The sequence below is a fragment of the Schistosoma mansoni genome, chromosome 1 (genome assembly GCF_000237925.1).
Source record: "Schistosoma mansoni strain Puerto Rico chromosome 1, complete genome".
Lineage (NCBI taxonomy): Eukaryota > Metazoa > Platyhelminthes > Trematoda > Strigeidida > Schistosomatidae > Schistosoma > Schistosoma mansoni.
The window spans coordinates 8,882,732-8,894,739 of record NC_031495.1 but is presented as its reverse complement, the minus strand read 5'-3'; the positions used below and the strand labels follow the sequence as shown (position 1 = coordinate 8,894,739).

The 12,008-nt window shown below is 35.4% G+C and overlaps 1 protein-coding gene across 1 annotated transcript in view; it reads left to right on the top strand.

Annotated features, from left to right (window-relative positions):
- Nucleotides 1–12,008, top strand: part of Smp_123830 (putative collagen alpha-1(V) chain precursor) — a gene marked incomplete at both ends in the record, with an annotated part of 48,505 nt that overhangs the window by 23,751 nt on the left and 12,746 nt on the right. The window contains 8 exons of the mRNA XM_018793164.1: nt 2,544–2,687; nt 4,080–4,244; nt 6,029–6,253; nt 6,698–6,949; nt 9,194–9,481; nt 10,254–10,559; nt 10,859–11,074; nt 11,736–11,980. Of these exons, the coding sequence (XP_018647704.1) occupies nt 2,544–2,687; nt 4,080–4,244; nt 6,029–6,253; nt 6,698–6,949; nt 9,194–9,481; nt 10,254–10,559; nt 10,859–11,074; nt 11,736–11,980 (1,841 nt within the window). The remainder of the gene's footprint in view (nt 1–2,543; nt 2,688–4,079; nt 4,245–6,028; nt 6,254–6,697; nt 6,950–9,193; nt 9,482–10,253; nt 10,560–10,858; nt 11,075–11,735; nt 11,981–12,008) is intronic.

The window sequence follows — 12,008 nt, the reverse complement described above, 5'->3', positions numbered from 1 at the left end:
CGGAGTCCCACAATAGGACGAAACGGCCGTCCAATGCTTCCAGGTTTCCCATGATGGTCTAGCTTCAATTAACTCATGATTTCAATTATATATAAAAAGTTACTAAAAATCTCTACAAAATACCCCCTTGTCAAAATCTTTAAATACAATCAATGTTAACTGCATAACTATATACTTTCCTAATGAATTTAATCGTATTATGTTCTAATGGGAAACAAAGAGAAAATATATTTTATTTTGTAGTGATTTCAAATGAACTTACTTACGTGAATTATCCACAAATCGAAATACGACTTTTCCGACCTTAAACTATGACAATCAATGACGTTCGATCAGTATGAGTAATCTAGCGTCCTTATTGGTCCCTTATCAGCCTAGCCCTTCCAATTGAGTCCAGAACACCAATGACAGCTTCTGTTATGCGAACTGTTTATTTCAAGCATACTCGGTTTATATACCAGACAGACAGACCACATCACACCATAAAATAGAAAATAATATTTGTACAAGATCAAGCCAAATGTGGCTGAGAACGTGGGAGACAGTCATCAATAAACTGAATATAATTTAGGAACGGTAAATCGTATGATAATAATCAATAGGTCAAAATGAAGCTTACAATAAGATGAATACAGATATACATAATCCAGTCACTGAATGGTTATACAATAAGAATATATATATAGAATAATCGTCCATTAATAGGTCCAGGGAGTTACCCGTACTTATGTCTTCGCCAGGATATAACAGAAATAGTGGTCTATAGTGAAATAGAATGGCGTCGAATATTTGAAAAAAGAACCCGATATCCACTCATTTAAGCCTAACATTTGTGTACAAAACCAATATGTTCAGTCCTTCATTCTTCCATGGTCTTTCATAATCTACCGCTTTCTTATTTTCTGACTTCATTATTTCTAATTATTTTCACAGCTATTAATCAGCAATTATTACAATATTTAGTAATTCTAATAGATGAATTCATGAGTCGATGTTTTATCATGGGACGAAATGGCCGTCCAATGACTCCAGGTTTTCAATGGTGGTCTAGCTCATGAATTCAACTATTAAAATAATTTGTTGATTGATTATAATATAATTATTTTATTTAGGGTCAGCCAGGTGAAAAAGGTGAAGTTGGTCCAAAAGGTGAAAAAGGTCAACCTGTAAGTTTACTTCCCCTCCTCCCTGATGAGTCATTTTTATTCGAAAATTCTTTTCGACTACATTTACATAATTTTCAGTTTATTGGGAATTGTAATTATTTTTCTAAAGTGTAGCCTTATTGTATCTGAAATTCAAACGTAAGGTACAAATAAAGCGTAAAACTTGTCATTCCAAAAGAATGGTTCCTTATTTTGTTTGACTGAATGCTCTACGAGAGATTTTGTTTTAACCGTTAATCCTTACTTCCTAGACTTTGAAAAAATAGGAAGATGTGACCCTTTACATTTCTCACATTTTGACTTCTTTGGTTGCGTAACGACAGCACTTCAACCTTCACACACTCTTTAGCATCATAACAGAATAAAGGAGATGGAAATTCTTGATAAGTGAGCTTTCCTACTCCTCGAGGTCAAAACTATAATACAACAATGACCCTGGGAATATGTAGTAAGACGACAAACTACGAGGAAAAAAACCAATCCGAGGATTGCAACGTTTAGCGTGGAAATGTGAATTAAAGGTTTTTCAGGACTTGTTTACTCATCAGAGTTGCAATTCATTTACAAAAGAAGAAGACTAGATAATTTAGGATATGAATAAAACTAACTTTGTAACGTACAAAACTCTTCTTAGATAGTATTTATCGTTTTATATTAGGACGACTTACTAAATTTGACTATTCATCTACAATTTCTACCGTCTAATGTAACTCAAGATAAGAAGATTTGGATAGATTCATGTAGGTTCACATTGTTACAACTCTTTTTCGGATAATGATATCTTAATTGCGATTGTTGAGTGGATCGTCAGTTGGTAATTATTTACCTACTTTATATTGTTATAAGTAGTTAATCAAAATTAATTAAAATGTGTAGAAAAACGGTACGAAATGCAATCTATTGGTTTATTTAATGATTGTATGATCGTTGCGTAAATTAGCTTCTATGATATTCAGTCCTTCACTATGAAGTATTATCCGTAAATAATGCTTAGATTAATTATTATTCAGATTGTTTGAAGAAACATAGCTTTTGGAGCTTCCGAAAACTCTCAACTTTTTCCGCGAGGCGACATAACTCTTCTAAATAAAGACCGTTCAACTCCTGGGGCAGAGTTTGAATAGTTTAAGTGATTCCTTCTGTTGGCTTTTTCCAAAAAGTTTATTTTCTACTGGCTGGGCCTGTTAATCCCATGACTAACCTTCTTCTTCTTCTTCTTCATTTTTCCAAGCTTACGATACACAGTAATCCAAGAAAGGCTGCATGAGGAGTTGTTAATGACTAAATGAATATATCTTCATTGAATGAAACAATTTAAATCATTGTTTCTGCTATACCTAAAACTATTACCATATTCATTGCACGTTCTATTTTTAGGGACGAGATGGTCGCAATGGAATCCCAGGAGCCCCTGGTTTACCTGGTGTACCGAGTCACATATTAATGATGCCATTACCAAGTTTTGGAAAGAATGAATTAAGTCGTATGGCCAGTTTTAGAACAACAGTACAACAAGCTGTCGTAAGTTTTCACTTGCCATTTTAAAACTTAAGTCTTTTCCCTTTGCTGAGTAATTTAGTCAGTAATCTTGAGATATGTCAAGCAGACCTTGTCTCAAACTATGACACCTTAAAAGTCATTAAATAAGTATCTTTATCAATTTAACACACTATTTTGTCACCTTATACCCAGCAAAAATCGACTAACTATGATTACCGGGCAGAAGGTGGTCATAATTTTGGGATTTTCTTTTCTTAGAATAACTATACGTTATCAGTCTGGAGGTTTTGTGTAGATTGTAGAATTTCCGTAATTCACATCACGGATTGATCTGAACTAGATCATTATTAAAAACTGAGGCATTGTACAGCTGTTTTGTCCTAGTATGGGACCGCGAAGTATTGATCAGACAGAAGGTCCCAGGTTTGATCCCTAATATTGGGGTCATGGATGTCTACTGCTGAGGAGTCCCATACTAGAGTGAAACAGTTCTCCACTGCTTCATGGTCATCAGTGATTGTTTAGCTGAGACCAGACTTTGATTTAATCTATGACATAGATAAGTTAATTATGTTTATTAGAGTAAGTCTATGATAAATTGTTCATTCTCTTCAGAAATTATTAGATAGTGGTACTATAAATTTAGAAGCTATTAAATTAATAATTTATCAACCTCCAACTGTGGCACTTCCTACTAAGGAATTTGCCGAACACAAATAACTCAAGATAAAGAAAAAGAACAAACGATGTTTGATGAATAACCGATTTGGACACTCAGGATATAGCAAATAATATATTCAGGGAGAATGAATCATCACATTCGGGCTACAATGGATCGAATAAATATAAGAGTAAATCCCTGTCATTTTCTGGGTCGTTTGTTAGAGATTAATGTAACCAGTTAACAAAGTCGAACATAGGCAGACAAACATTAATTACAAGGTTGATACTGAAATAAAATTAAGGTTTCTGAGATTTCAGTAAAAGCGCTGAAGGATGCTGATAATATGAATTAGTAAAATACGGACAGCACATTCAGCATCTCTGCTTGGTCACTATCTACTATAGATTCAGCCTGAATGATCTGAAAATTGCTCAATATAATAATTTCGGAACGGTTTGCCTATATATATGTCACTACACGATAAGCTCGTTTCCTATTGTAGTATTGTGTTTACATTGTCGAAGAAATGCTTCTTGATATGATTTCAATAAATGATCCTTTATAATGTTCGGGATCTACAGATGTAACCTTATTATCGATAGAAACATTGATGCAGGCAGGTGTATATTTCATAAAAAAAATAATTTTAAAAATCTGCAAGTGAATTATTGCTGAGGTTATATAAAACACACCCTATGGGTACTTTGTGAACTATTTTATCCACATGTTTCACTTTTTTTATTTTATAGATGATGCTAAAAGGAAGTCGAGGTCAGCAAGGTATGATTGGTCTCCCAGGAATACAAGGTCCACCTGGACCAAGAGGTTCGAAAGGAGATCAAGGTCTTTTCGGAGAACCTGGTTTTATAGGTCCAACAGGTTTAAGAGGTCCTCCAGGTCCTATAGGTCCTCGTGTAAGTTGATTACTCGATAAATTAATGGTCACGTTAACTTTTTAATGACTCATGTTTTTTTAGCTTTATATCACCTTCTCTGTAATCATTCACGTAAGTTTTCATATAGGGAACTATATAATAGCTAGGGTGATGTAGTAGACATAAAGTGGTGTTTGAAGGTGGTCGAAAGGTAACCCTGAGTCCACGTTTTGCTTTATCAAGTGCTCATAAAAGATTCTATCTCGAGTTTCTTCAACTCTTATTAATAATGAAATAATACATGATCAACATCAGTTATCCAACTTCCAAATTACGAAAACAGATATTATGATTACATTTATTTATGGTCAATAAGGAATATTAGGTGTCTGAAATATAGTCATAGAAACTTTCCGTGTTCATTTATAGAAATCATGACTGGGAATAGAAGAAGACCTGTTTATCAATGGACCGAAAGGAGTAAAAACTATCTCACCATCAACTAATTGTTAAATCATCCTTGTCAAAGCTTGCCACTGGTTAAAGCGTAGGGCGCTAGTCTATAGACTAAATAATCCACTTGGAGATATGCATATAACTGAGATCGGGTTAAGAGTTTATGGTATGTCATGGCTGACAAAAACAAATTAATTAGAAAAAGAATAATAATACTATTGTGGGTAATGTAAAACTAACATGTTGAATATATCTTTTTTAGACAATAAATAACGCCTCTCTACGTTGATCCTGATGGTGTATATCTTATCCACCTTCAGTTAATTATTTCAATTATGATATGAAATGGTGAAAGCCTCTTCTATCTTGATAGGATATAGCAATAGGTACGAACTGAATTTGAGTAAAAACATCCATATTAAAACTGCTTGATATGAGTACATAATACAGGGTGTATTATCAAAGTGATTATCCATTGTATACATATCCTTCATCGAGGACACAGATTCTCTTCCCTCATTATCTTCTTTTCTTTAAGATCGATTCTCAATTAACTGAGTTGAATTTTTATAAGAAACATATTCAATGAACTTAATTCTGGCTAAGAACCAACAAGAATGAATATTTGGGAAATTCCTGATTCTACTGTAGTGAACAAAACACGACTGGGGACAATCGGATGTATGAAGACACAAATTACAGACTATTTACCTAAATTCTGATAACCATACAGTCAACAGTTAATTTGCAAAATAACAATCAGTTGTCTCAATCTTAACTGTTCCTTCTGCAAATATCAGTCCGTCTTCTCTGATTTCATTGTTCATGCATTTTCGTACCGATTGCGCCTCATTTCAGTTCTTTCCTGATCGGTCTTCTGCCAAAATACATTCGATGTCTGACCATCACCATATACTACTAATGTGGATATAAGTAGATCACACCACTCTACTTATGGGAAATTTGGAGTTTTATCAATTTTATACTAAATTCATAGAATAAATAAATTATGACTAGCAATGGATTCCAGGATGTGTGTTTCACTAGCCAGATGTATCTGTATTCCAATTTCGATGTTAATTCAAATCATCTAACCTAATAAACCCCAATGCGATATCTACTAACCGACTGAGTTCAGATTAATCAATTGTTGATAGTAGGGAATGAAATTTGATCAGTTTTTGTTAGCAAATGCGCATCATATGAGGATTACCCCAATATAGCCATATTGTTACAAGATGTACAGAATAGAAGGATCAAACTTATCTACCACAAAATATCAGTTTGTTTATCAATCATGATCTTCCTAAAAAGAATTGTTTTACGCTGTTATTAGTCACTGAAAATTTTTTTTTTCGTTTGAACAGGGTAGACCAGGTGTTGACGGTGAGATAGGAGCAAGTGGGTTAGCTGGTCCCAAAGGATTACCTGGTCTTCCTGGATTACCGGGTTTACCTGGTCATAGAGGTCATAAAGGAGAAATTGGACCGAATGGTATTAAAGGAGATGTTGGACTTAGAGGTGTGCCTGGTCCTTATGGACGAGACGGTGAAGTAGGTCCTCCTGGAGAGCCTGGATCAGTTGGACTTCAGGTAAGTAGTTCAATCAGAAGTTTATCCTTCTACATTGATCACAGACTTTGAGAGATTATGGTATTTGGTGCAAACATGTTAATTGTCTGCTCACTTTGGAATATGATATCTGACTGAGAATGTGACTGTCAAATGCATTACATCGATGCAAACGGTTAACTTGCTCTCAGTTTTGTGATAGATTCGAATGCCTTATATCTGAATCTTCCTATATCCGTTTGTCTGACGGCCTGTTTAACTGTTCTTCAAGTTATTGTTAAAATGTTTCCTTTATTCAACAATCGAGGCTTATCTGGTTACTATTATCCTCGTATATTTTGAGTTCTAAGCGGAAGCTTGACATATCATTTCGGTTTATAATCCTTTTTGAAACTTGAGGCAGTTTTCTTTGTTCTGCTAAATGGTATAGGCTGATTTGATTATTTTTATGTATCCATTAATTAGGGCCCTATGGGACCAGTTGGACCAGCTGGATTACGAGGATTACCTGGAAGGATTGGACCAAATGGACTCAAAGGTGAGTTAGGAGACTCAGGTGAAATGGGCCCACCTGGTCCACAAGGTCCTGTTGGTCCACCAGGGGTACCTGGACCTCAAGGCATACGTGGACTAACTGGAAAGCCTGGAGCAAGAGGACCACCTGGTGTAACCGGACTACCAGGTAGCCCTGGAATGACTGGAAATCCTGGACCACAGGTACAAATGTTTTTAATATCAATACAAGTCCAGAGTTTTTAAATTTTACTAGATGAAATTTCTATAATACTTAATTCTCATTTAATTTCACACATATATTTGTCCACATTGAAATAAATTATAAACAAATAGTGGGAGAATATTTAAGATAAAAAAAGGTTTAGTGTCCATTATGAACAATAATGATTGCAATAAAACAAATACCCTACGTCACATATATTCTGTAAACTAACCACATTTATACAACATTGAAATGAAGGGTCAAATATGAGTTATATTTAGGAAATGTACATTTTAAACATCCATGTGGGCAAACGAACTGGCCGAATGAATACAGAATTGAATAGATCCAGACAGGAGAGGCTGGAAAAGCCTTCACAACGAATATTCGATTACTTAATCATTATATGAGATGAATTACAGACAACCAACTAAAATCTAAATGATTGATACGTATAAGGTGAGCTTATAAAACTTTAAATTTAACGGTGAATGATTAACAGAGCCATATGTAAGCGAATGGAAATAGACATGTTTGTACAAAACGTAATCAATCACGTTACATCCATAGATCAAAAAAGGTCACCCAACAGTGTTCCAGTCTGTCAGATTAGCTCATGATACAGTGGCAAATTTGATTAAGTGATCCTTATTAGTGTATAATATATAGATCGGTATAAAACTATAAACATTAAGTATACTAACACCAATCTAAGTAGTCCCTAGATAATCAGGAAAATGATGAAAATCCTTTCAAGAAATCATCTGGAATGTGACCTCGGGAAAAAACTAACAAGACAAAGATAAATCAAGTTACCTAATGCCAAATGAGATCATGCCAAACCGAAACTATACTGATGAACTTGTGAGGCTCTGGGAGAGACCTTGATATTAAACAAGAGAATATTAGCCAATCAAAATCCAGGTCTTATAAATCAATTGTACACTACGAAAAGCCGGCAGAATTGTAAAAAATGTAGTTTTGAAATCCTAACATTTTAACTTTTTTTTAATCTTAAAATCTACCACTGCTATCCAAAAACTTGTCAATTTTTGGCCTAAACTTAACATCCCTAGCCTCTCATACTCCTAACATTAATAATCTTAACTTATGATAAGATTTTCTCAATAGCACCCAATCTACGAACGTATCACCAAAATAATTAAACGAAATCTCATTAAAAACATGATATTCTGTAGCGCTGTCAGTAGTTCCATGCTGAAATTTTGGAATAAGTTTAGCAATCGTTGCCCTAGTCTGTTTGGTCGATTACATTTACAACAGGGCTGTCAGTATAGCTTAGTTTTATTATATCCAATTAAATTGTATTTAGAACTGCCCACAACTGTAAACAGCTTTTGTTTATAGAAATCTCAACACTTTTGAAAATATCTTATAATAACCTTCAAAATAACTAAGACTTGATAAATTAAATAAATTTACTGCTACCACGTGATCATTGTCCAACCATTCAGTCAAAAATCTAGTTTGACACCCCTTCAACGGTATCCCAAACGTCCCTCACCCCACCAAAAGTGAAGCTAACTTACAATCTGTTAATTTATTTTTTGGTTTCATTCAACTCATGAAACGATCTAAATCAAACAACCAGTGAAAACATGGAAGCACTAGATGGCTTTGAGTCCTAGTATAGGACAACAACCTCTTACTGACTATTCAGTAACTGTTTGGATTAACCTGTGGTTGATGTTTTGACTGGATTTTAATCAGTCTCAGCCGGATGGCTTCGACATAGACATTAAAACATAAGTTTATATCAAACAGATAGAACATGGCTAGCTGTGGGATTAAGAAGCTCTTTTCTTCTTATTTGGGATTCATCAGTTCGATGTACTTGGATCCCAGAACTGATATTTAATCTGAGATTCGAATCCCATACCATTCGCTTTAAATGCGCAAAACAACTGGGCCCAAATATCTATTTATTTGTGCAATCTGTTACATGTATATGTAGATATTTACTAATTTGTACTAAGTAAATCAAACGAACAACCAATATGTGGAAAAAATTCATATAGTCAATGATAGTTTAATAAATCCCTATCTTAAAATATAGTAAGTGAAAAATCTTTAAAATTCAAGGATATCTGTTCTTTAAAGTAAACCATAAACTGGTAGTAGAATACTCTTATTCATATCATTTGATTATGTGAACAGATTTAATTAGTTTGATGTTTTTTCTTCTATAAATTCATTATATTACAATAAACTGCTTTTTAAAGGGGAATGCAGGTCCGAAAGGAGAACCAGGATTAACTGGAGAACCTGGAGATACTGGTCCTGTTGGAGCCTCAGGATATAAAGGTGACCGTGGACCTCGTGGTTTACCTGGAGCTAAAGGAACTCAAGGAGCAGCTGGTTTAACTGGTGTTCGTGGAGATAGAGGTGAAAAAGGTTCAAAAGGTGAACGTGGTCTGCCTGGACCACGAGGTAGTGAGGGTCCTGTTGGAATAAAAGGTGAACCTGGCATAATAGGTGAACTTGGTCCTCGTGGATTAGAAGGTCAGAAAGTAAGTGATAAGTATTTACCATAAATGTAATTTTAAGAATTCTACTTCATAGAATAAACGGAAAATTTCGGTCTCAAAAAACACATTTATTGCGTTTTTATTCACATACTTTTCATGAAATGAAATAATTTCACCAAAGTGCTACTCCAATCATATATGATATAATGGTGGAATTATTTCACTATACTATGCTGAAATACTGTGCTATACCATTTGTATCTTATACGGTTGAAGTAAGGCGTTACAAATCCATGGAATAGGTTCCACGCAAATTGATACTCATTGAGAAGGCTTGTACTCAGTTTTGAAATAACTGATGTTCCCACTGGGAGCTATGTTCATATCAACCATTGTTGTTGCCAGAAACGTGGTCATTGGATTATTTGGGCTGCAGTCAATCTTCTATGAGATGTTTATACTAATAGGTCAGTCAATGGACAGAATGATATCCTTATATCAGCGATTGAATTTACCGCTCTAATTATTTATTGCATTTAATCAACACATTCAGAGATTTTATGGTACAAGGTTTAACAGCAAGTTTGTTGTTTCCAGACTTCACCGCTTACAGATCTGCAATTAAATTAAAAGGTTTTTAAAACTAACCGATCAAATTACAGAAATTAATTATTATTTGATGCGCATGAATAACCATTTTGTGAATGCTTATGAGAATATACAGAATTCATTTTAATTATTTTCTTTATTAGCTGTACAAAATATTTAATTTATTAAAAAGCTAACTGATATTTTGTATTTCTTATCCTACTAGGGGAATGAAGGTCCTCGGGGAAGCGCAGGATATCCTGGGGCCCCAGGTCCTAAAGGTTCCATTGGACCGGCAGGTGGTATTGGAAGTCCAGGTGAAAAAGGCGACCCAGGTCATATGGGACCATTAGGTTTGAGCGGACCTGTTGGACCACGTGGAGCACCTGGTCCACGTGGGGCGCCAGGCCAGTCAGGACCAGTTGGATTCAAAGGTGACGAGGGACCGACAGGACCAACTGGTCCTCCTGGAGCTGCTGGGCCTCAAGGTCCAAGGGGTTCACCCGGATTCGTGGGAGTTCCGGGTCCTCCAGTAAGTATGGATTCTTCAGTGAAATGTAAAATATTTTTTTTATTTGATAACAATTGATTAACAGATTTAAATAATCAAACCTTCATATTCAACAAAAGTTAGTGTAATTCTACCTTCACTTTCAAAAGAAATTAAAGGTTTTAGGAAATTACAAATAATTATGCCACTTACTAATCGAATTCGATACGGGGCTTAGTCGAATGTGTGAAAGTTGTCCTTGAGAAATCTATATCAGAGATTTGCATAATATGAATTTTGTTCGTAATCTACTTATGCTTTGATGTTTTTTTTCAATAAAGGGTTTACCCGGTCGACCAGGACCAGCTGGACTTTTAGGAGATCGAGGTGAACCTGGTGAACCTGGTATACCTGGTGAAATTGGGCCAATAGGTATGGTTGGTGTACCTGGTCAAATCGGAGAACAAGGGGCACCAGGTGAACGTGGTCCTCCAGGACCACGTGGACCTCAAGGGATCCCAGGTAAACCTGGGGTAGAGGGGATTGAAGGAGTACAGGTGAGTTACAGTAAAATTCTAATTGCAGCATAAGCTTTATTTAAAACGTATTAGTTTAAATTTGATAATTTACTCTTGAATTTGTTTGGAAATTTTAATAATTGATCATCTGATCATAAGCAATGATTTAATATTGTGTGTAGATTGAAGATTACCGATCACATTCAACACTTCATTTTTAAAGTAGCCTGTTTATCGAGGTAACGAGAGGTTCTGGGTTTGATTTCTGTCGAGAAGACGTATGCTCACTGTTAAGGAACGAAATGGTTATCCAATATTCCCCAGTTTTCAAAGATATCTTCAAAAATGAAAAATTATTTTGTTTTACTCCAAAGATTTTTTTGTTTTGGTAGAAAGACTACTCCTAAAAGAATAAATCTTATACCAGATATTCATGATTGTTTATTTCGAAATCTGATAAACAGTGTCCACTTGAGTATTTCAATCTTTTAATAGCTGCTAGATAATTAGTAGAACAACCCCGTTGATCATGGTTACTTTATTGTTTTGTAATGATTCAGGCTAGTTATTATAATCGTGAATCGTCTAAAACTACTTAAGATTTAATTCTTATTCACATTTGTCATAGGTAAATAGGACGTAATGAAAGACCTGCAAATGTATTGTTCCTTGTAACTCAATTTTTTTTATTGTATTACAGGGTGAAAAAGGAACCAAGGGTGCTGCTGGTCCACCTGGTCCTAGCGGACCAGTTGGATTACGAGGAACGCGTGGACCACCAGGTCCATCGGGCGACCCCGGGTCGAAAGGAGATGAAGGTCGCGCCGGCCCGCAAGGAAGCCTCGGTGATAAAGGTGACAGGGGCCCACCTGGGCCACATGGACCACCTGGCCCCATAGGACCAGTCGGACCACAAGGATTGCCAGGAAGTCAAGGTGAACCTGGGTACGTTGACTGATGATTTTCATCAGTA